Raw genomic sequence first — 27,068 nt, 5'->3', positions numbered from 1 at the left:
TCTCCGTAATGTACCTTCGTGCAGTTAAGGACCCATTTTCGACAAAAGGTAACTCTGTACGGAAGTCGGAAGCCACACCTCCCCAAGCTATAACCGAGCCACCACCAAATGGCATTCTTGGAGAAATGCAAGCTTGTAAAAATCGTTCGCTGGTTCTCCTCCAAACTCTTACACGTCCATCGGATCCAGTTAGGCAGAAACGGGATTAATCTGAGAATAACACTTTGCTCCAATCGTTAATTCCCCAATGCGCGTATTGTCGAGCAAAAGCTAATCTTGCAACTCGATCCTCCCGGCGAAGTGGCGGTCCTGTAGCCATTATCCAAGAAAATAGTCCAGAAGAGCGAAGTCTTCGCCTGACTGTTGCAACGCTAACGTTGCCATTTCGTACTTCCTGTAGACGATTTCGATGCATAACTGCAGTTGAGATCCGGTTTCGTAAAGCTTGACTCACAAGAAAACGGTCATCTCGTGCCGTAGTCTTTCTTCTTGGTCCAGACCCAGGCCGTCTGGTTAGCAAACCCGTCTCCCGAAATTGTTGAAGTACTCGTTGAACCGTAGAAAGGCTTACACCAACAGTTCTTGCGACTTGCCGTTGAGCGTGACCGTCTTCCACAAGAGCAACAATTCGTGCCGGTTCAACAACAGTCAAAGGCATTTTTGGCAAAAAATATACAATAATAAACACTTAGACAAGGCGGAAACGGCGGGTTCGTTGGGAAAAATATTCCCATGAGATATTTTTGCATAATCACATTCGTGAGACATCCCAGAATAAGGTTCAAGAAGTCGCCCACGAGAAAAGTGGGCCAATTTTTTTTTAACAATTTTTTTTTAATCAAATTGCAAAAATCAATATTTTTGGCCCGGACTAATTTTTCTTAGGTTTTTTGGACCATTCAGGACAAAAAAGGTCTCTTATAATTTTTCTCTAAAGTTGATCTTTTTCGAGTTATAAGCAAGTTAAAATTTGAAAAACGCGAAAATGGTCATTTTTAAGACTTAATAACTCGGTCAAAAATTATTATTTTGAAAGTCAGAAAGTGACTAAATCAAAGTTTAAAGTCGCCGCTACATGATCCTGAAGAAATCTGTGTCATTAATTTACTACTAAGCTGTTATTTTTAATTAATAACAATGAGTGGTTAGATCGTATTGACGCTGCTGTAAATGTGAGTGCGAGTAAGATGCACAATTGGACTGCTGGAATGGCTTCTCTCTCGCACTCAGCATTTACAGCCCCGCACACGTGCATGGCGCTTATTATTATTACTTAAAAATAACAGCTTAGTAATAAAATAATGACAAAAATTTCTTCAGGATCTTGTAGGGGGGGGGGGGGGGCTTTAAACTTTGATTTAGTCATATATTGACTTTCATAATAATAACTTTTAACAGAGTTATTAAGCCTTGAAAATGGCCTTTTTTCGTTTTTTTCAATTTTAAATTGCTTATAAGTCGAAAACGATCAATTTTAGAGAAAAATTATAAGAGACCTTTTTTGTCCAGAATGATCCAAAAAATTAAAGAAAAAATTGTTCAGGCCAAAAATATTGATTCTTGCAATTTGATTAAAAAAAAATTGTTAAAAAAAATTGGCCCACTTTTCACATGGGCGACTTCTTGAACCTTATTCTGGGATGTCTCACGAATGTGATTATGCAAAAAAATCTCATGGGAATATTTTTCCCTTCGAACCCGCCGTTTTCGCCTTGTCTAACTAATAATGACACTAATGAACAAATATGACAGCAATAATAAACGGTGTTCACTGCGTTTGACAGTTATAGAGACCATTCATTTTGACACGTTTGCACTTTTCCGCGAAATCGGCAATATAGGAATTCTTTGTTACAAAGGAAATCGCTAAGCCGACAACAATTGTCAGAAACATGTATTAGTTTGTATTTGTGTTATTATTATTTACGATAAAGCTCGTTAAAAATGAAATATCTGTGATTTTTAAGGTGACCCGGATTTTATATCGCGAGTGTATTTTTTATTAGTTTTTTAAGTTTATAATTTTAATTTAAATCTCACTAAGGGACGGTCAGTTTCTCTTATACAGGGTAGCGAAGAAGTATGGAAACACGGTAATTTCTCGGAAACCGCTAAAACGATTTTTATAGATTTTGGTAGGTAAGGAAGGATCTTCTAATGCGGCCAATATTATAGTGGTAATTACATTGTTGTCAAATCTTCCGTTTTTCTGGAAATATAATGAACTTACTTATTTCAAATAGAACACCCTGTATATTTTTTTGCGCTTTGACGTCCTTAAGAAATAGTGATTATTTTTCATCTTATATTCCCTATACCTAAATGCCATAATTTCGGAGTTGTGGTTACATTTATTAAAAAAAATTATAAACAAATTATAAAAATCAATTCTTTCTGCCCGGGTAGACATTGTTTTAGGTTCTTTTCACCATTGGGAACAAAAAAAGTATTTTGTAATTTTTCTCTTAAGTTAATCGTTTCCGAGTTATAAAGAATTGAAAACTGAGAAAAATCTAAAAATGACGATTTTCTAGGTTCAAAAACACAAGTAAAAAATATTATTTTTGAAATCCCGAAGTGTCTAAATTCAAACACAAGCCTTATTTTATCAGATAGGCACCGATAAGTAATTTGGGCTTATTTCAGTTTAAAAGAATGTCTGTTTAAAAATCAGTCCTATCGCCCGTCCTCCCATATGCGCTTCATTAACAATTAAAAAACAATGTTTAAGAATAAAACGTGCCAACAATTCTTATAGTTAGCTGATAGAAGGTTTGAGCTTGAATTTAGGTACTTCGTAATTTCAGAAATTTTTTTACTTGTGTTTTTAAACCTTGAAAATCGTCATTTTTTTTCAGTTTTAAATTGTTTATAACTCGGAAACCATTAACTTTAGAGAAAAATTACAAAAGAGCTTTTTTTTCCCAATGATCTAAAATAATTCTTATAATTTTGTAATTATAATTTGTTGTAAATGATTTTTATAATTTGTTTAATTTTTTTTTAGTAAATGTAACAATAACTCCGAAATTATGGCATTTAGGTATAGAGAACATAACATGAAAAATAATCAGTATTTCCTAAGGACTTTAAAACCCAAAAATATACAGGTTGTTTCATTAAAAATAAGAAAGTTCATTAGATTTCCAGAACAACGGAAGATTTGACAACAATGTAATTACCACTATGATATCGGCCGCATTAGAAGACCGTTACCCACCCAAACCTATAAAAATCGTTTTAGCGGTTTCCGAGAAATTACCGTGTTTCCATACTTTTTCGCTACCCTGTATACTCTTTTGTACTCCCAGGATGTTCCAATAAATTTTTAAAAAGTGTGAGTAGTTCTTTAACAACTTCTGTAGAAGAATCTACTTGTTAAAAACTTTTAAATATAAGAATAATCTGCTATTCTGGGTCCGCCACTGGAAATTAACATCAATTTGACGTAAAAAGTTTGAACGAGGAAAAATTCAAAAAATCGGCAACTATACTAAATTTACAATCAAGGTGCAGTAGAAATAAAAAACCAAGACAGGTTAAATGCTACTATAAGAACTTATGAATCATAATTTACAATGTATACCTATACATTGTAAAATCCAAATAATGATTTCCAAAGTTTATACATTGTAAATTATGATTCGGAAGTGCTCCTATAGTCCAGAGTAATATGGATTTTCTCGGGACACTCAATGATCCAGGTATCTTACTACTTTTTTAGTTATTGTAGACCTATAGGGAGAAAACTTACCTGTTTCCTGTCTAGAGTTCGCGTCCGTTTTTTAATTATTAACAATTTAGTGCAAACATCGCGATTTTTTCGATTTTTTGCACTCCATTCAAAAGCTAAGTAGTTGACATAAAATTACAAAATTCAGTTTTTTAGAACATTGAAAAGCCTTTAAAATGCCGATTTTTGAAAGCCGATTTTGTTAATAACTTTTACTAAAACTACCTTATAACTTTAGTGTTTCACCCAAAGTTGGGTATTGGGGTAGGTACTTAACAAACGTTCAAAATTTGAGACCGATCCATTAATTAGTTTAAGAATTATTCTATTTGATTATCCTAGAGACCTTTATTTGGCAATAAGATAAGACAGAAAAAAATGAAGATAGGGCAATTCTGAGCATGCCAAATGAAAGTAAAACAGTATTTTAACACGAATTTTCAAATAAAAAAATTAACCTGGGTTAGTCTAGGCGCCAGAGAAGTCACCGTGTCATATTCAATTCTGATGGACAAACTCAACGGTTTCTTATGGATTTTTGGCTGCTGATTACGAATTTCGAGGGGGGATTTCGATCCGAGTGGTCAAAAAATTGTTATAAACAATTTAATTGTTTATAAATTGTTTATAAGGCTCTGGCTCATAAACTAAAAGAGATAAAAAAATGTTTCAATTAAAATTTGTTCCTTAATAAAAAACGAAGAAAAACCGTTTACTAAACTTAAATCTAACAATTAGAACTCAAGATATTGTAAAATTAGTGCACAATGCAAATTGCAAATTGAAAAATAAGTATTTTTCGAAGCTTTATCGATCGTAACTCGGCTTCTACGCATGCAAATAAGTCTTAGAAGGCGTCGTTTTAAAGCTTAATTAACAGGCTTCTAAACAGAGTTTGTTAAATTACTTGATCTTTATTTGTTTTAAAGTTATACCCGTTTGAAGTTACAATTTTCTTAAAAATATTGTACATTCATTTGTTTATAAGCGTTGAAAGGTTTATGAAAATGTTCATAAGTTTATTTTTGGCCAAGATGTCGATATTTGAATGGCGCGCGCTATGAGGTGCAAGATCGGCTCACCGCGTAAAGGTTCACGCGCTAACTTCTCGATGCAAATTATAATTTCTATGTATACATACGTTATCTTCATTTTTCATTTTTGAAGATCCTAATAAAATTTTATCATATAATTCTTATAATTAAATCATCATACTGTACCTCCTATCACCTTTCATTCTATTTACATTGTCTTCTATTTTTTGCACTAAATGAGAAAAAAAACATTAAAAACTAATGTTTCAGAAGTATAACTAAAAAGTAAGTTGATATTATTTATTAATACTATTTTTACAACCATTTTTTTCATGCATCTGCAAATCTGCATAGAGATATACAGGAAATATCAGCTTTTTTACATCTGCATAAGTTCTTAGCGAAATTTTAACAGTTACATGGTGGTACAAGTCTGTTCTTGTAGGCAGTAAAACTAAAACTTTTTGAGGCTTCAGAGTCTAATTATCTATATGATATCCATATAAAGTGGATCTAGTTCTTTTGCAGCATCATCAAGTCCCGTCAATTGTGTGTATGCCGCCAGATCATAAATGCTCGTTTTATATGCAATGATGATGCTGCAAAAGAACTCGATCCATTTTTATATGGATATCACATATTGGCTCATTTTCATGCGTAGAAGCCGAGTTACGATCGATAAAGCGTCGAAGAATACATACTTACTTGACTGTGAGCCAATCTTGCGCCTCATAGCGCGCCATTAAAATATCGACATCTTAGCCAAAAATAAACTTACGAACACTTTCGTAAGCTCAAATTGTTCCTTTTGAGTTGTTTTATCATTATTGTTAATTACAGTATAAATGTTTATAGCTCAAGTTTGCTTGAAACCTTTATAAACAAATTAATGTACAATTTTTTTAAGAAAATTATAATTTCAAACGGGTATAACTTTAAAACAAATGAAGAACAAATAATTTAACAAACTTTGTTTAAAAGCCTCTTAATTAAGCTTTAAAAAGGACACCTTATAAGGCTCATTTGCATGCGTAGAAGCCGAGTGACGATCGGTAAAGCTTCGAAAAATACTTATTTTGCAATTTGCAATTTGCATTGTGCACTAATTTTACAATATCTTGAGTTCTAATTGTCGGATTTAAGTTTAGTAAATGGTTGTTTCCTCGTTTTTTATTAGGGAACAAATTTTATGTGAAACATTTTTTTATCTCTTTTAGTTTATGAGCCAGAGCCTTATAAACAATTTATAAACAATTAAATTGTTTATAACAATTTTTTGACCACTCGGATCGAAATCCCCCCTCGAAATTCGTAATCAGCAGCCCAAAATCCATAATAAACCGTTGAGTTTGTCCATCAGAATTGAAAATGACACGGTGACCTCTATTTGGCGCCTAGACTAGGTTCATTTGGGACAAAGTTAGCCATATGTTTTTTTAATTCACAGCAAATTTGTTTATATTAATTAAGGAATATCATTAATGCCATTTTAAAGAATGAGATTTGTATTATTTCTTAAAAAAATTGCACAAAAATTGTACCTTCACACCACCCTTTACGATTTTTCAAAAATGTAGTTCAAACGATTACTAGGGGGAACCTACAAATTCACCGAGTTAAAATACCGAAAAAGCAATTTCAAACGAATATAATTTTCTGTATCTCTGGATCAACTCAATGGATTTTGATCTTACTTTTTTTAATTTGTATGTAATTTCTACGTACATTACCTATAAATATGCAATTTGTTTATAAATTTATTAATTAATAAACAGTCTAATTTGTTCAATTCTTGAAAACATATTTTTTTACAAATATCGATTTTTTAATCATAGTATCATTAATGATCATAGAAAAAGTAAAAGTACACTTTAATAAATAAATGATTTTTATTATTTAATTATTTATTGAAGGTAATTTATTTATTAAAGTATATCTGAACTTTTTCTATGATAAATAACGATAGTAAGATTAAAATCATGTATTTTCGGGAAAAAATTATTTTTTAAAAAATTGTTTAATCAAATTAGACTGTTTATTAATTAATAAATGTCTAGACAATTGCATATTTGTAATATAGAGAAAAATTATATACAAATTAAAAAACGAACGAACAAAATATATTCAGTAGATCCCGAGATATAGAAAATAATAGTAGTTTTAAGTTGCCTTTTTTAGTTTTTGAACTCGTGCATTTGTCGGCTCCCAGCTCCCCCTTCACTTACCACGACTAGTCATCAATTGAACTACATTTTTAAAAATTCGTGTAAAATACCAGCTTTTCTAATATGTAAAATAATTTTTTTTACGGACAATATTTTTAAAGTTATTCTAAATGTTTTTGCAAAATAAAGGCCTCTGAGAGAAACAATTAGAATAACCTAAACTAATTAATGGATTGGCCTCAAATTTTGAGGGTTTGTTCCCCAATAACCAACTTTGGGTGAAACACTAAAGTTCTAAGGTAGTTTTAGTAAAAGTTATTAACAAATAACGATTTTCACTTATTTTGCCGTTTACGTAGCAAAAAATTAACTTTTAAACTATCAAATATCGGCATTTTGAAGGCTTTTTAATGTTCTAAAAAATTAAATTTTGTAATTTTATGTCAACTATTTAGCTTTTGAATGGGATGCAAAAATCGAAAATCGCCATTTGTGCACTAAATTTTTGTAGGCAGGAAACAGGTAGGTTTTCTTCCTATAGATCTACAAGAACTAAAAAAGTAGTCAGCTACCTGGATCTTGGAGTGTCCCGAACATACTCTATTTCTAACTTATTACCCTGGAGTACTAGTAGCATTTAACATGTCTTGGTTTGTTTATTTCTACTGCATCTTGAATGTAAATTAAGTGTAGATATGTGAGGGTATAAACTATTCAATGGTCGCAGCTGTACATATAAATATACAAATACACATGCATAGGAAAAATAAATTAGTACCTATGTAAGTAGCATAATGCACCACATGCATGCACGAAAATATTAATAAAGGTTTCTATATCTTTAATTTACCTTGGAATTTGGTATCATACTTTGAATTTGTTTTATATCTGGCTTTTTCATATTAACAAAATAGCATTGCCCAAACCTGTTACTTTGTACATTGCTCTCAGATAGATGGCAATATCTTGAATTTGAGTCCAAACTTAATTCAGGGACCAGAAGGTTGTCGTTTTTCAAGCTGTAAATGTAATATAATTGTAAGTATTTTAGTATAAGTTGTTGTATATTGGGACCGTGCAAGTTCGGAAGAACGACACCTGATTTCATAGCTCAGCAACATTTTTAGCACTTTTAATTATACATATTGGCCAATTACATTAGTCCTGGTTACAGGAGCCTATAGCCCAAAAAAAGAATAAGAAGAAAAAGTAAGATTAAGGTTATGTTATTAAAACGTAAACATTGTAGGTATGTAGTAAATAAAATTAATTGTTAAAATGTAGTACTACAAGCAAAATATAATTAATTAAATTCACTTTAATAATTGCATATCATATCGAAATTGTGGAGCAACATATAATTTTTACACAGCAAGATTTGAATTTGAAAAGGCAAGAAAAAAAGCAATGATATACAGAACAAATGGAACAGAAACGGGATAGGTACGAGAACATAAAAATAAAAGAGGAATGGAAAAACATAAAGAACAGCATAATAGAGACAGCAGAACAAATAATAGGATTCCTAACAACAAAGAATCGAAAGAATGGTTTGATGAGGAATGTCACCAAAAAAGTCAACTGAAGCACCTCGCAAGAAACAAATGGCTACAGAGTGCCGAAGAGGAACAACTGGACCAATATAGAAAAGAAAAACAAGAAGCATTGAAGCTCTATAGAAGAAATAAGACCACAGGGATCTCTGAACAAATGCAAGAATTAGAAACGAATAATAAAGACAACAAGAAATTGTTTGAATACATAAAACAACAATACAGTACCAAAAAAACTGTCACAAAAATAAACAAAAAAGATTGGGAAAACATTTCACGGACCTACACAAAAACAACAACAAGGCAGATTCAGAGAATGAGGATGTAAGAGATAACAAAGATGAAGAGGAAGGCGCACCTAATTATCAGGAATTCATGAGCAACTGATCATCAACGGAGGAGAGGAGCTCACGAAGCGAATGCACAAGTTAATGGTTACAATTTCGAAGGACGAAAGCATGCCCATAGAATCGAAAAACTGACATATCGCACTAATCTTTAAGAAAGGAGATCCAACTAAGTGCTGAACTACAGAGCAATTATGCCACTAAATACAACGTATAAGATATTCACCACAAGTATAAGAAACCGAATAAATCAGTACACAGAAATAATTATAGGACCATACCAACAGGGCTTTAGAAAAGGAAGATCAACAATAGATGCAATACACGTACTAACACAAACAATTGAAAAAAGCTATGAACATGACATATAATTACACATACTATCCATCGACTTCCAATAGGCCTTCGACAGCATATACAGACAACAATAATTGTTAAAGGAAATGAAAAAAATGGAGATACCGGCAAAATTAATAAGACTAACTAGAATGACAATAAACCGGCATATTTATGTTTCGTGGACCTTAAGAAAGCATTTGACAGGGTCACATAAAAGGACGTTATCCACTTATTATACTCGAGAGAGGTACCTCTGGGAATAATTAAAACGATAGAAAACATCTACCAGAACAACACAATAAAAGTAAAAGTGGAAGATGAACTAACTGACCCAATTGAAGCAGGCAATGGGATAAGACAGGGGGATTCCTTGAGTCTTTTATTGTTCAACCTGATCATGGACGAAATAATAGAAAAAGTAAGAACTAAAAAAGGATACCGAATGGGAGAAAAACAACTTAAAATAATCTGCTATGCGAACGATGCAATACTAATCTCTCAAAGTGAAGATGATTTACAACGTATGCTGCACCAATTCAACATAATCGCCAGAAAATTTAACATGTTAATTTCCTCAAAAAAGACAAAATGCATGGTTATAACAGCAGATCCAATAAGATGCAAATTGGAGCTGGAAGGTCAGATAATAGAACAAGTGATGGAGTTTAAATACCTAGGCATCACAATATCTAGCTACGGAAGGCTCGAAACAGAAGTGGAAGATCAAGTGAATAGAGCAAACAGAGCCGCAGGTTGCCTGAATGACACAATATGGAGAAATAAAAATATCGGAAAAGAAATGAAAGGCAGAATTTACAAAACAGCCATCAGACCAATAATGACATACGCGGCAGAAACACGACACGACACAGAGAGGACAAAAAGATTGCTCGAACAGCGGAGATGAAAACCCTTCGAAAAATCGATGGTAAGACTCTGTGGGACAGAGCTAGAAGTACAGATATACGACGGAGATGCAAGGTGGATAACATTAGTAACTGGGTAAGAAATAGAAGAATAGAATGGAATGGCGACATAAGCCGAATGACAACAAATAGGGTAGTCAGGACAGCGAGAGACGGTTCCCTACTAGGAAGAAAATCAGTGGGAAGACCACGAAAACGATGGAACGACAACGTACTAGAGGCACATTCAAAAAACAGACAGAGTCATGTCTATACAAAAAGAAGAAGAAGAAGAGAAGAATGACAATGAAAGACTCAACAGCAAAAGTTAAAACAAATGAGGGAGATACAAACGACATCAAAATAGAACTTGGGGTAAGACAAGGAGACAGTCTGTCAACGACACTATTTAATATCGCTCTAGAAGGAGTAATTAGAGATACAGGTCTGAAAAAGACAATTATTCAAACTTCAACACAGATCATAGGATATGCGGATGACCGAGGACTGGTAGCACGAGATAAAAAAGACTAGAATAGGCACGATTAACCCTGGTAAGAGAAGCAAAGACGAGAGGATTAATAATCAATCAGAATAAAAACCTTATAAGCACAAGAGACAATATAAACAGAATAACAGAAATAAAGATAGGTGAAATACATTCCAGAGAGTAGATTGCTTCAAATACCTGGGGGTGATGGTGGACGGCAAAAATGGAAGGAGTATAGAGATAAACGAAAGAATTAAAGCAGGTAATAAAGTATATTGGAAATATCACCGACTACTCAAGGACAAAAATCTGAGCAAAAAAACAAAATCAAAAATGTATACAGCAGCAATTAGACCAGTGATAGCCTATGGAGCAGAAGTAATGTGCCTTACGAAAAAAGACGAAGAAAAGTTAAGAATAATTGAGAGAAAAATTATGAGAAAAATACATGGCCCAGTGAAGACAGATAAGGATACAAAAATAAGAAGAGAAAACATAAATCACACTTACCTGCTTCTTGAACTGCACTCAGAGCTAATACTTTTGATGTACATTGAATCTACGTCATTATAATTATTTATATCAGGGTCTTCACAAGAGGTGAAACTTTTAGATGCGTCATTTTCGACGTTAGCTAAGTTCTTCCATGTTTGGCCATTACGTTCATAGAACATTTTTAAATAACTTTTCTTCGAGTTTGCAGGATTTATGTTTATTTTGGATTTATTATTTTTAACAGCTAAAACGAAAACAATGTCTTATGGTACCTTTTTGGTAACACTGCGGGACTATTTTTATCTTTTCAAAAATTTATGTTATCTATACAAAAATAAAAAACCGCTAAACGCCGTAAAAATGAGTGGCGCATACAATATTCCAGCTACAAAAGAGCTGATATGAGTATTACGTGGCGCGAAAATGTATTTTCATTTTGATGAAAAATAAAATTCTAGTTTTATTTTAAAATATTTTTCCATAATATTTGCTAAATTTGAAGTAAAACGCGCTACAAAAGAGTAACTGATACAGTTTGCACTTTGAGACTCTTTTGTGGCACGTTTTACTTTCAATTTAGCAAATATTATGGAAAAACCTTTCAAAATAAAAGTAGAATTTTATTTTTCATCAAAATGAAAATACATTTTCGCGCCACTTAATACTTATATCAGCTCTTTTGTAGCTGTAATATTGTATGCGCCACTCATTTTTATGGCGTTTAGCGGTTTTTTATTCTTGTATCAGGAGTTTTTCAAGTTTTTTATAAATTAAATGTATGAAGTTGAATGTAATGCTTCTCGATTACACGATAAGCATTATAAATGGTCGCCTTTGTCACATTCTCTCCCAAATGATCCACACTTGAGAGCAAAATAATCGACTCACTTGCTGAATAATTATTGTACACGTGGAATTTCCTAAACCTGTTGTCCGATTTGAGTGATTTTTTAGTGTGTTATAGCCTTATTATTTAAGAAAATCGTTATAATATTATTGTTGCTATACAGGTAAAGGTCATTTTATACCGGGTGTAACAATCATACTGTCTTTTTCTTAAAGTTCAGAACACCCTGTGGAGTATTCTAGCAAATAAAAAATATTTAAATTAAAATTCATTTGTAGGCTTAGGCTTTATTAAGATTTTCTTTTTTGACTCATTTGATTATGTTGGATAATAAAAAAGTTAGGTACGTTTAAGAAAAAAAAACACCCTATGATTGTTACACCCGGTATAAAATGACCTTTACCTGTCTAGCAATAATAATATTATATCGATTTTCTTAAATAATAAGGCTGTAACATAATAAAAAAATCACTCGAATCGGACAACAGGTTTAGGAAATTCGAGACTTCTAACGTGTACAATTCAGCAAGTGAGTCGATTATTTTGCTCTCAAGTGTAGTAGTTATGACACCAGACTTGTGATAAGATAATCCGAGTTCATATCCAGCCATCCTAATAATTAGGCCGGCAAATGAACTCGGAATGCACGATCAATCTAAGTCGCAACCGTTATAACTACATAAACCATTTTTGCGATAATGGTTAAGTGGATTATACTTTTGAAGCTCGATAACTTCTGAACGGTTTAACCGATTTTGATCACCAAACATGAGTTTGAAACGTATTGACAAGTAGTATCTGATTCATCCAAGGTCAATTATGATAACTGAATTTATTACAGGAATTATTGAACTTGAAAAACCGTTTTCCCCATAAGAAATATATTTGATCATATTTATGAAGCCTATAACTTAAAAATTTGAATTTTCCCAGACATGAGGTATACACCGTTAGATGCGTCTAGAGTCCTGCTACAAACTCTCAGTTATTGGTGTAATTAGTAGGTTGACATTTTGAGTAATTGTCAAAAAACCAAAATTTTCGAAGTTTGGCTTTTCAGTTTTTCGGCTATAATAAGTCGTGTATATGTCTGATCCTAACCGCTTAAGGCACCATTTGAAAGCTTAACTTATCCTATTGATTTGGTGTATTTGCGTTTTTCCTGTCTCTCCTTGAACCTAAGATATACGCCCAAAAAATATGCCATTTTGAATCTAACAAGCCCTATAGCTGGCTTATGGGTGATCAAAAGTCACAAACTACACAGGTTTTGAATCGACCCTGACCCCCTCTTGAAACATAGAAAAAAATATTCAGATCGGTGTAACTTTTCCACATACATACATACATATCCACAAACATTTTCCCCTTTTTAAATAAAAATTGTGTCATACCTCTGAGCTCGGTAACTTTTGAACGGTATGACCGATTTTCAAAATTAGACATGCGTTGGAAAGGTAATGATCAGTACTATCAAAAGCCGTAAAAGTCGGACTTAAATTTTTGAAATTTTGGGAGTTTTGGGGACGAGAACGAAAAACAGACCCTAAATGGGAAGGACCGTAAAATCCACACTCCACACCCTTGCACCAAAATGGAGAGTTGACATATGGATGAACGAGCCTTTTCCTAAACTTTAAGATGAGATTTGGTCCGATTTTCAATTCAGACTGATTTAGAAAATCGAAAATTTCGTGTATATATAGTGTCGCATGTATGGGTATCGTGCGTCACTGACGAGAACTGCCGTTCTCTTATGATAGAATAAACATAAACACTATACTAATTATTATACTTAATACAATAAAATAAACAAGTAAAATTCAGTAGGTGTAGAACATGAGTAAAACGTCATCATCATGGCATTCATGGCATCTAAAATATACACTCCTATCAGTCCTATTGGAGTGATTGCCGCCCTCTTTGGACTGTCCCGATTCATTCATCCCGATTATCACTCCGCATTAACATTTTGGTTCTACAATTATTGGTTGTGTGACTTGGCATCTTCTACAATTTTTCTCCATTTGTTCCTGTTTTTGCTTATGTTTACCCATTCTCTAACTCACATCTTCTTAAGGTTCGCAATTATCTGGTTTTTCTGGTTCTCTGGTTCTGGTAAGAAATTTTCTTTCTCTCTGAAATCTCGTTTTCGGTGTTCCTCGTAGTCTGCCTGGTACTGGTTGACATTTGGCGATTTTCTTGATAACTGCTTCTGGATTTATCCTTTCTCTATATCCCATCCATCTGAGTCTCTGTGCCTTGATAAATCTGACGATGTCTTCTCCTTTCAAAAGTTTTCTGACTTCGTAGTTCATCAGTTTCCTAAATTCATTATTACCTAAGTACGGTGGGCCTGCTCTTCTCCGAATGATTGTTCCCTCTATAATTCTCAATCTTTCATCATCTTTCTGTGTCAAGCACAATACCTTATCACCATATGTGATTACTGGGCTAGCTGCCGTTCTGTTAATTTTCAGTTTCTGAATAAGCTTCTTTTCTTTGAGGATATTGTATTATCAGTAGGTTCTGTTTCCTGCTAGGATTCTTTAATCATTACTATGATTCTATCATTAGTTGAATTAACTGAGACCACAAGATATTTAAAGTGTTCTACATTTTCGTAATTAGTGTAGGAAACAAAGGTTGAACCTTGCAAAATGGACACAAGTCATCTGATATATCAAGGGGTGCTTATTATGAGACTAACTTTTCCTTAAAAAATTTCGCCCCGGAACCCCACTTTTCACCCCTTTAAAGGGGATAATTTGTGGTTTTTGCGGAACGTAGCCCTTCCTGTACCTTTTGCAAAAAATTTCTTTTATAGAAATATGAAAGAGGACTATATTTTCTACGATTTATTTCTTAACAGCATATGTCTATCACCCACCGTTTAGTGGGGGTGCCCCAAACTTAACAAGTTTTTAAAAAAGATGTTTTTAAAAAAATATTTTTCCCTAACTGTAATGGAAATTAAGAAGAACTCCTGCGGCAATTATTCACAAATAAGTGGCTGATTTTTTAGTATAGGTTTCACTTAAGGGTAATTGCCCTTTTTTTAATTACAGGGTGTTACATTTTAACAAACCCCTTTTTATACCATCTGAACCGTTTATGCTAGACTAAAAAGACTTTCAGCGATTACCCATGTACTGGTGCTATTTACAAATTTATATAACGCACCCCTATTTTTTCCCCGGAACCACAAAAAAAAAGAAGAATTAATATAGAAATTTATATTTTCTTGGAATCCTTCACACACAATGCCCTTTATTAGTATACTTCATATATCATTTTGTGCACATTATTATTACCCATGCATGGACACCAAAAGCGATTTCCTAGTGCAAACCCTGTAGCCAAAAAAAAAAATAAATAAAATGGGGGGTTGAAAACATTTTTTTTTGCTTTTTGATCCATATGGGCATATGCTAAATCAATAGTGTTTTTCAAAAATATATATGGTTATTGCAACATATCTGCGGAAACCACCCCTATCCTTGAAAATATACTGCAGAAACTACCCCTATCCCTTGGCGAGCATATTTTTACGATTTTCTCATTATATATGCATTATTTTTAAACAAAACTTATACAGGGTTAAAGACCACTATTTACTCTAAAAATTAAGTCCTATTCATTTTTTTCGTATAAGCAACCGTTACGGCACAGTGGCTCCAGTTTTTACTTTTTTTTTCAACCCCCCATTTTATTTATTTATTTTTTTTTGCTACAGGGGTTGCACTAGGAAATCGCTTTTGGTGTCCATGCATGGGTAATAATAACGTGCACAAAATGATATATGAAGTATATTAATAAAGGGCATTGTGTGTGAAGGATTCCAAGAAAATCACTTTCTTTATTATTTCTTCTTTTTTGGGGTGGTTCCGGGGAAAAATGGGGGTGCATTATACAAATTTGTAAGTAGTACCAGTACATGGGTAATCGCTGAAAGTCAATTTACTCTATCATAAACGGTTCAGATGGTATAAAAAGGGGTTTTTTAAAATGTAACACCCTCTAATTAAAAAAAGGGCAATTACCTTTAAGTGAAACCTATACCAAAAAATCAGTCACTTATTTATGAATAATTGCCGCAGGACTTCTTCCTAATTTCCATTACAGCTAGAATTTTTTTTAAAACTTGTCAACTTTGGGGCCCCAACCCCAATAAACGGTGGGTGATAGACATATGATGTTGGGAAATAAATCGTAGAAAATATAGTCCTCTTCATATTTCTTTAAAAGAAATTTCTTGCAAAAGATACAGGAAGGGCTACGTTCCGCAAAAACCACAAATTACCCCCTTGAAAGGGCTGAAAAGGGCGGTTCCGGGGCGAAATTTTTTAAGAAACAGTTAGTCTCCTAATAAGCACCCCTTAATATACCAGAAAAAAAATAAAACCGGACTTGTGTCCATTTTGCAAGGTTCAACCTCTGTTTCCTACACTAAATCATATTCACCAATATTTAACCTTGTCACATTAACCGTGTTTTTCTTGAGCATATTAGGTAAGTATATTGTTTTATATTGATTTATCGCCAAACTCCTCTTGGATGCTTCTTTGAACAGCTTCGCAAATTCTTCCTTTAGTCTGTTTAGTTTTCTACTAATCAATGCTATGTCGTCAGTGTATACCACAAGTTGCGACGTCGATGGTATAATTGTATCTTTTATTTAGGTAGCTCTTATTGTAAGTTCTATAGTGACCTTAAATAGTGACGTTGATAGAGAGTCGCCTTGTCATACTCCAGTTGTTATTTCTATACAAACTAACTATTGTCGGTTTCTGTACTACTAGATTGACAACTTAGTTTGTTTCTTAGCAGATGTCGCTACGATATCCGTGACATTTCGTTCGTTGCAGTCCGAGACAGCACTCGTCGTGTTATCTGGTTTGGTCGGAGAGAAGAGGATATGGGACTACTGATGATGGGGCAAAAAAGCCCCGAAACCGGTATAGACTCTTCCTGCACTCTCCGATTGAACCATAATATTGGGACCGTGCAAGTTCGGAAAAGCGACACCTGGTTTCATAGCTCGGCAACATTTTTCGCACTTTTAATTATATTGGCCAATTATATTAGTCCTGGTTGCTAGATAATTGTCAAGGCCATAGCCCAAAAAAATATAAGAAGAAAAAGTAAGATCGAGGTTATGTTATTAAAAGGTAAACAATTGTATATAGTAAATAAAATTAATTATTAGAATGCAGTGCTACAAGCAAAATACAATTAATTAAATTTACTTTTATATAATAATTGCATATCATATCAATATTGTGGAGCAACATATAATTTTTCTTCTTTAATGACAGTAGGTATGAAATATACGTCAATTTGACAATTTCAATTGACAATATGAATTATTTAAGAAAGTTGCAAGATTTCTCCACTATTCGTGCACGATCGTTTCTCGTATCCGTTCCAAGTACTTGCACACCGCGAATAGTATTGCTGCGTTTTCGGGTTGAAACGAAATTGAAAATGTTTATACATTTTTGTTATTTCTATATTTTTGGAGATGCCATGCCGTCATCTGTTATTATTGCTTCCGTCAATCCTTCCATTGTCATTTTCTTAAGCTTTATTAGTTTCATTGGGATATCAAGGTTTTCCATAAACTCTATTAGGTCGGGTCTTATTACGTTGTCAAATGCTTGCTTGAAATCTATGAAAAGAATGTGTAAGTCGATATAATATTCATAATACTTCTCAATTGATTATGTGACAATGTGTATTTCATCTATTGTTGACCTTCCCTCTCTAAATCCCTCCTATTTTATTTTCAATGTATTTTGTATGAGTCTTTATCTGGTTAATGATGTCAATATTTTTTTTATTAAAAGAAAAGTTACCGCATCCACCAACAGGTTATTAGCGGCATTACTAGATAAACAAAGGTTAATAATGATTTTTAACAAATAGCTAGATTTGGTACCAAAATATTGATTTAAATTAGATAGTAAGTCTTTTACTGGACAGTTTTCTCCTGATAAAGCTGGTAGGGTGTTTGGTAGATTGTTTATTGAACGTTCACTTTGGTATTTTGGACCCTCAAATGATCAATCACTTTTTGTAAAAAAAAAACGTTTTGAGATCATTACATACACACTCGCGCACTAATTCAGATTCCTCACTTGATTGCTGCTTTACGAGTACTTCTGCCTGCCTCTTTATTGCCGATAATTCCTATATGTGATGGGATCCATATAAATTTCGGAGTCGTGTTGTTTTCTTGTGCAATTTGTAGACCAGTTTTTATTAGTTTCTCTAAAGGACTTTTAGGATACAGATGCTGTATTGCAAGAAGAGAGTTGGAAGAGTCGGTGAGAAACAGAAATTTTTAAGAGGTTTGCATGTTTTAGGGCGCGATACAGAGCAAATAGTTCGTTGAAAGTAAAAAGGAGAATATATCAATAGATAGGAACCAGCTGCTTATCTATGATGACTGTGATGCATCACTTTCTAATCCGGAGCTCACCTCTCCAAGATGAGCCAGTATTTTTTTTATTAAAGTTGGTTAGCCTTGTTTTTATTGATCTTTCTTTTAAGTAGGGACGGATTTTCTTTAAAATGTCACTGAGACCTCTCAAATCAGAAGTGAAGTCATTGATTTTGATTATGGGGTTCGATAAGCTACCTATGCTCTCTAGGAGGAGGAATAATTGATCACAGTTCAGCGGAAATGGTGGTTCGTGATCATTGATGAAGGTTTTGGCTGGATGTAACATGCTAAAAATGGATACATTCGAATGCGTTGTTTCTTTAAGTTTAGATGTCTTTGGTTTCTTTCGAGTTGCTGTAGGTTTTGGTACTACAAATGGGTTTTCTTGAAGTGCAATATCGGTTTCTGGAGAGGCGACCTAACTTAATAGAGCGTTTTAAATGAGTTTCTTTGTTTTCGGTCACTTCTGTATTTACATTTGGAAATTTTGACTCAGTATGTTGTGAAAAGGTGCTTTGATGTGATGATGTGGTTGGAGCTTGATTAGATTCAGACGTTTCAGGTTGGTTAGTCGTACTGGTAAGGGTTTGCGTAGGAATTGATGCTGTTACTGTTTCTGCATCCGAATCGGCTACAGTTGTAGTATTTGAAGTTATAGAATTTAGTGGAGTTTATGTCAATATTTTGTAGCAGCTGTTTAACAATGTTACTCCTCTATAGTTGTTGCATTGTGTGGTGTCACGTTCTTTAGAATAGGAACTATCCACCCTGTTTTCCATTTCTCGCTCATTCTTTCTTCTTCCTAAATCCTAGTCTCATATTTTTCATTGCAGTTCTTCTTCTCCAAGTTTTATTAGCTCGTTTGGAATTTGGTCTGGGCCTGCTGCTCTCTTTTGCTTTAGTTTTCTTATCACAAGTAAAAAATCATCATATGACGGATTTCCAATTTCGTTTTTTTATCATCAAAAATAATGTTTTTTCTGTGCATTCGTGAGTCCTCTCTTTAGCCTTAAATAACGTTTCTCCCATATTTTGGCATCAATCTTAATTGTTGGTTTTTTCTTGTTTTTTTTTTATTTTATACAGGGTGGTCCTTAAGTAATTGTACAAAAAGAAACAGTAGATTCTACACTCTAAAATATTACGATTTAACCCAACTTGCTTTAATAAAATGTTGATATTAAGAAAGATACAGGGTGGTAAAGTTGAAATTTAAAATTTAATTTTTCGCCATAACTTTCATGTTTATGGAAATTTATTTACAAACATTTATAAGTAGAGGTTTTGAGTATGAGGAATTATAATTTGATGCATAATTTTGATGTATCTCATAGAGGACGCCACATATGACACATATTTGACATAAATTTGCGCTTAACTTTTTTGCTCTTCGAGTTAATACTATTTTTCTGATAAAATATTAAAGATACGATATTTCAACAAAAAAGGTATACTTTTAATAACTTCAAAACTAAACAGTTTTCGAGATAATCGCATTTTACAAATCAGCTGCATAACTCTGTTTTTAACGCAATTATTCCAGGCAACGAATGAAAAATAGAAAAAAAAACATCAATTATAAATTTTGGTATGGAATACCTTCAACTAAAATTGATAGTTTCCAAAACATTAAAGGAACAATAGTATACGCTATTATTTTTTTACATACATCATTAAGATAATTAAAATCTGTTATTGGATTTGACATCAAACATTTTACATTGCATATTAAATTAAAGTCATAATTAGTGATGTAAAATTTCCGGGAAGATTCAAACGCCGGAAAGTTTCCGGAAACTTTCCGGGAATATTGGAAACTTTCGGAAACTTATGGAAATATTGTATTTTTTCTTGTTAGTCTATTGCATGTTAGTGTGTATTGTATGTTAGTTCTGTAAAAATCTTTTCTTTTTTGTCAATAATCTTGGGATGGTTGGTTAATATTTTGTCTATACACTGCTTAGCTAATATATGCTCTTTACCAGTGATGCTTTGTCCTGTTAAAATAATCAAGTAAGTTTGCAGCATAGTGCACAGTAGGGTGGAGTGAAAATTTTTTTTTTTGAAATTTGATTAGCACTATTTAGCAAAAGTTGCCTTTGATGTAGTAGATGACCTGTAAATTTTTTAAAAATTAAAAAAAAATTCTTCATTCCCCTAGCAGGCCCAAAAAATTAAAAATATTTTTTTTTTTATAAATAGCATTAACTACTAAAAGTTGCTTTTACTTCTGTAGATAATCTACAATTAAAAAAAATATATATTATAACATTTTTTCATTCCCCGCCATGATCCTAAAAAAAGTTACGCGCCAAAACTTGTTAAAACATTGGTCATTTTATGGCTTCTTAACATTAGAAAAATCCAATTCTCTATATTTACTAGAAAAAAATTTGTTTAAAAAAATGCATAATTGTCAATAAATAAAACATCGATTTGACCTTCAGCTCGTTTTTTTAACCCATTGCTACTTTTGTCAGCATCGCATATTATCGCGTCACGTCGGTTGAGAGCGCAGACTCTCGGCGCGGTCTCGGCTCTCGGTCTAGTCGATCTCAATCAACCACAGTTCAGTTCTTGGTTATTTGTCGCTTAAAGTTCTGCTACGTAGTGCGTGTTGTGTTTTTGTACGAGAATAAAGAATACTTTAAATTAAGTTACCCAAATAATAATGGTCGTGGATTTACTTCGTAGTAAATAATGACGACGCGAAGTAAAACAAATTGTCCTATAATTGGGCCTTCGATTGATTTAAATTCGGGAGGAACAATGTTGCCCTCTCGGGAACAAGTGCTTCAATATTATAATTTTATAAGACAAAAGAAACAAAGTGAAGGACAATACAAACCAAAGGTTGGTGAAATCTATGACGAAATTGCGACGACGTTGGAGGAAATATGGAAAAAAGCCTCTATTCCTACAGTTCATCATGTCACAATTACCAATCAAATAAAAAGAGAGCACGAAAAGCTAAACAATATCCTTAAGTCTTATTCACACGCTCGGAAAGAAACCGAAAGTTTTAAAAATACAGTGGCATCTTTTAGGCAAAATGCTTCTTATTTGTTTGACATAGCATATTGCAAATGCAAATCGTTTGAAGAATGTGTCTGCGACATATCACACAAAGTACCGCTATTAGAAAGGCCATTTCTTTTGGACCAGCGAACTACACGAGTCATGGCTATAGGATCCCTAGACCGATTAATAACTGACAAGCTTAATAAGAAAATGTTAAGAAAATCTAAGAAATCTATGCGAGAGAAACAAGTTGAGTTTGAAAAAAAAAAATTCCAAAAGAGATGCCTAAAGAAAAAGAAGCAGTTCTTAAAAATTTGGAGGAAGATATTCAACCCACGCCGTCAACATCGCAAACAAGAATTAACCTGCCGACTTTTGCAAGAGCTTGTGATAGGTATGGAATCGTAGACCGGCCAGCCGCAGCAATTGCTTCTGCATTATTGCATGATGTAAATATAAATAAAGAGGTCAAGGGAGAAATAAAGTGTACTACGGAGGCGGCGATAATTATCGATAGAAGCAAAGTAAGGAGGGAAAGGAAAAAGATGCGACTAGAGTTACAGGAAATGGAAAATGTTAGGGATTTAACTATTAAGGGCCTTTACTTCGACGGTAGAAAGGATAAGACGATGACAATGGTTCAAGCAGACGGTGGTATTAGTAAACGAACAATGGTTACAGAAGAACATGTTTCAATTATTTACGAACCGGGATCAGGTTATTTAGGACACGTTTCGCCATTAAGTGGGTCAGCTGAAAACATTAAGAATGCGATATGTATGTTTTTAACAGAGTTTAATATTAATAGATCCGATATACTAGCAATAGGTTGCGATGGAACTGTAATAAATACAGGTAACCTCGGTGGTGTCATGTGTCTTTTGGAAAAAGAATTCGGTAGACATTTGCATTGGATTGTCTGTCAATTACATTCTAACGAACTTCCTCTGAGGCATTTAATTGAAAAGTTAGATGGAACCACGTCTGGTCCTAGGGGATTCTCGGGACCCATCGGAAAGAGCTTAGCAATTTGCGACCAGTTACCAGTAATAAATTATAAACCTATTAAAAGTGAACTTCCCGAAGTAGATAGAGAACAACTAAGTACCGATCAAAAGTTCCTCTTCGATATAAGCACCGCTGTAAGTACAGGTGAATTTCCTGCCAGTCTTGCTTCCAAGAATCCTGGTAAATTATCTCATGCGAGATGGCTTACCACTGCCAATAGAATTTTAAGGCTCTATGTAAGCACATTGAATCCATCAGAAAACCTAATAGAAATCGCAACTTTTATTAATAAGGTATATGCCCCAATGTGGTTTACTATTAAAACCAAACCAAAAATAAAAGATGCGCCGTTCAATTTATGGAAAAGTATATATTTGAGCCGATATTTAAAGAAAGATTTAAGAGAAATTGTTGATACAACTATACAAAGAAATACATTTTTTGCCCACCCTGAAAGTTTATTGGTTGCAATGATAACTGAAGAAAGGCGACATATTCGAGAGCTAGCTATGCGCCGAATATTATCCATTAGAGCAAAGAAGTCTGCAGCGGGGGAAGAAATTAAAATAAGAAAGTTTCAGGTCCCTAAAATAAACTTTTTGGCGACGGACTATGTTGACCTTATTTTTTGGCAAAAGCAAGTTATTAGTGAGTCAACATTAACCCAACATTTAAGTGACGAAGAGCTGAAAAATGCAATCGATAAAAACTCACTTATCTCTCAATTAACTTTTGATTTACCTTGTCACACTCAAGCCGTTGAGAGATGTGTTAAAGTTGTGTCAGAAGCATCTTTAAGTGTTTGTGGCGCTAGTGCTCGAGATGGTTTTATAAGATCACGTTTAAAAGATCGCAATATAATGCCAATATTTGAAACCAAACGGCATTATAAGGCGGAATAACGAGTTGTTATAAAGTAGAAAATTAAAAATAATAATTAAAATAGGGTGGTTGGAGGACGAGTAGGGGTGGTGGAACACGAAATGCAGCCACCTCCACGTGGTGTGTTCTGGGTAGTTTATAAAACTAGCTGAGAGCTGCATATTGGTCTAAAACTAAAAAAATTAAATATTCTTAAGTTAATGCGGGGAATGAAGGAGTGGTCAAAATGAACCAAAAAAAAGCATGAATGATCTACTAGTGCCTAAAAATAGATTAGCTGATAGTGCAATCTTGTATAAAAAATGTGAAAATTTTTTTTTAAGGTCACAGCGGGGCATAATTTCAAGGTCAAAAAATTTTGAAAAAAATTGGTAAACATCTACCACTGTATAGGCAACTTTTGACATATAGTGCTAACTGCTAAAGTAAATTTTTGAAAATTCGAGATTTTTCGCTCCACCCTAGTGCACAGGCTTCACTGCCATTTTTTAATTTTTTTTCTAATTTATATAAAAGCATTCCTTTTCCTCGGGCTTACTGATTGGAAGTAATGGAATATTCTCGGTAAAAATATTTGCTATGTCCTTAAATGCCTCGACAACCTGGGATATTTTAAACATATTGCCTTCCAAAAAAGAAATCCATTTTATAATTATTATTGGTGTTAGCACAACTGCTACTTTTTGCAACTTTATTTAAAATATTTCAGCATTCAAACAGTTTTATTTAAAATTCTGTGAAAATTTTAAATTTTCTCCCTCTATGATCATAAGTATTTTTGTAAAGCACTTTCAAACACAATAAGGCTATTTTACAATTAAGGATTGAACCCGATCTAGTTTTTGCAGGAAGTTTTAATGATATAACTTTATTGCAGTTTTGAAGCTAGATTGTATTAAATCGGGCAAGATATATGTAGGAATTAGTTACCTTTTTAAAAATTTCTTTACAACATGCCTCAACATTTTTAAGAGAATGTAGGTTCATCAAATCAGACACCAACAAATTTAATGTATGAGAAACACAGGAATATGCTTCAATAATATTATATTTGTTTTTTATCGATCATTTTGCCTTTGGCAAAAGAACCATTGGTGCTGCATTGTCTGTAACAATCCCACAAAATTTTTCTGGGCCTACTTCCTTTATATTATATTATTTATTATTTCTTGTGAAAGATATTCAGCTGTGTGCCTTTCACAATCTGTAAAAAGTGTTAAGTATACACATTACTGGTTCAGGGCCCTGATTCTAATTCATTTCGACAGTCGCAATTTCATTTCGACACCGCCATGACAGCCGCAGAATATAGCGATTCTTATTCATTTCGATATTAGTTACAACTGGGGATATTAACCGTATCATGTTGAGACCGCTCAGAATTTGGGTTGGCGCTCCCGTTTATTGGAACTTGTTGATAGTCTGGGAAAATTATCGAAAAAATGCCATTTTTGGGAAAAATTATTTACCAGCTATTTTATTGCTAAAATCGAATCTTAAGATTGCATATACAGTGCGTCCATAAAGTAACGCATAAATTCATTATTTCGTAAACCAGCGACATTAATGAAAAATCCTGAAACGGGTCGATTTTTATTTTTAGATTCAGATTTTTTGGCATATATATCATACTAGTGACGTCATCCATCTGGGCGCGATGACGTAATCGATGATTTTTTTAAATGAGAATGGTCATGTGATAGCTCATTTGAAAGGGTATTCAATTCTCTATTCACTAATATAAACATTTACATAATTATTTATACAAGGTGTTCAAAAAACATTTTTTTAATTAAAATAATTGAAACAAAAAGAAGAATGTACGTAATTTATTTAATTCAAAATACGTTTTACTGTTGTCAGAAAACAGGAAAAAAATGTTTATTTGAGAAATAAATATTGTTTTTTGCTTAAATTCAATGTTAAAGCTGCCACCCACCTGTCGCTTGGCAGTTTGAACATTTCGTTTAAGCGAAAATCAATGTTTATTTGTCAAATAAAATTTTTTTCTGTTTACTGACAGTAGTAAAATGTATTTTGAATTAAATAATTACATTATATTCTTCTTTTTGTCTCACTTATTTTAATTAAAAAATGTTTTTTGAACACACTGTATAAATAATTATGTTAATGTTTATATTCTTGGATAGAGAATTGAATACCCTTTTAAATGAGCTATCATATGACCCCTATTCTCATTAAAAAAAATCATCGATTACGTCATCACGCCCAGATAGATGACTTCACTAGTATGATAAATATGCCAAAAAACCGTAATTTAAAAATAAAAATCGACGTGTTTCGGGAATTTTCCTTAAAGTAACCAGTTTACGAAATAACGAATTTATGCGTTACTTTATTAGTAATATGGGGTATGACAAGTCCGCAGAAAGTGTGTTATTTTATTTATAAACAAATTAGCACTTCTAAATCTTCTTTATTTTTCAATTAGTGGTCTGTAACTCCTAAAATTTTTCCTTTGAGCCAAAAACACTCAAATAAAAATTCACCGTAATTTAGTTCTGCACAAAGTTATTTTTTTTCCGATTTCCTTCAACAAAAATTTTACTCAGAAAATCCGAGTTTTCCCAAAAAATCTGCAATTTTCAATTAAAATTTTAGGGAAGTACCTAATTATTTATCAATAATTAAATAATTGATGACATGAAAGATTTATTATAGTAGATTATACAGAGGGGCTAAATTATGGAATAAATTCATTTCTTTAAAACGGACGATTTTGGAGCAAAATCCCGAAAGAGGTCGATTTTTATTTTTAAATTACAATTTTTTGGCATATATTTCTTACTAGTGACGTCATCCATCTGAGCGTGATGACGTAATCGATAATTTTGTTAATGGGAATAGGGGTCGTGTGGTAGGTCATTTGAAAGGGCGTTCAATTCTCTATTCAGTAATATAAACATTATTATCATTAGGTATTTATACAGGGTTGCCAAAAAATTTTTTTGAATTAAATTAATTGGCGCAAAAAGAAGAATGTATGTAATTTATTTAACTCAAAATACATTGTACTGCTGTCAGAAAATAGAAGAAAAGGTTTATTTCACAAATAAGCATTTCTTTTCGCTTAAATTAAATCACAAACAGCCTCCCTCCTACCTATTGGCAGTTTGAACATTTAATTTAAGCTAAAAGCAATGTTTATTTGCAAAATAAACATTTTTTTCTATTTTCTGACAGCAATAGAATGTATTTTGAGTTAAATAAATTACATGCATTCTTCTTCTTGCGTCAATTAATTTAATTCAAAAATTTTTTTGGCCTCCCTGTATAAATAATGATATTAATGTTTATAATACTGAATAGAGAATTGAACGCCTTTGTAAATGAGCTACAACACGAACCCCTATTCCTATTTAAAAAAATAATCGATTACGTCATCACGCTCGGATGGATGACGTCACTAGTTTGAAATATATGCCAAGAAATTTAATTTAAAAATAAAAATCGACCTGTTTCGGGATTTTTCTCTAAAATCGTCCATTTTAGAGAAAATGAATTTATTCCATAATTTAGCCCCTCTCTGTATATCAGGAGACCGGCGACAATCTAACCAATAGTTTAGCAATAATTAAAATGTTAATTAAAAAATTTCGGTCGAAATAATAACCAGAAAGATTATGATACACCAGAATAACTATGATTTTCGTATAAAAAAGCACTATACCTATTCAACGTACCTCACAGGATTGAAATTGGACCATTTGAGCGGTCTCAGGAATGTTATAAAGAAACATTTTTTTGGCTTATAAACAAATAGAACCCCTCAGAAAATAT

The 27,068-nt window shown here is 33.0% G+C and overlaps 1 protein-coding gene across 2 annotated transcripts in view; it reads right to left on the bottom strand.

Annotated features, from left to right (window-relative positions):
- Nucleotides 1–27,068, bottom strand: part of LOC114325899 (uncharacterized) — a 47,716-nt gene that overhangs the window by 13,007 nt on the left and 7,641 nt on the right. For both annotated transcript variants that reach the window (XM_050654155.1, XM_050654154.1), the window contains exons 2-3: nt 11,077–11,305; nt 7,783–7,951 (exon numbers count right to left, since the gene is read on the bottom strand). In XM_050654155.1, coding sequence (XP_050510112.1) covers nt 7,783–7,951; nt 11,077–11,305 — 398 coding nt within the window. The remainder of the gene's footprint in view (nt 1–7,782; nt 7,952–11,076; nt 11,306–27,068) is intronic.

Source organism: Diabrotica virgifera, chromosome 6 (genome assembly GCF_917563875.1).
Source record: "Diabrotica virgifera virgifera chromosome 6, PGI_DIABVI_V3a".
Taxonomy (NCBI): Eukaryota; Metazoa; Arthropoda; class Insecta; order Coleoptera; family Chrysomelidae; genus Diabrotica; species Diabrotica virgifera.
Note: the sequence above shows the minus strand (reverse complement) of the source record. Positions and strands in the feature narration are given on the sequence as shown.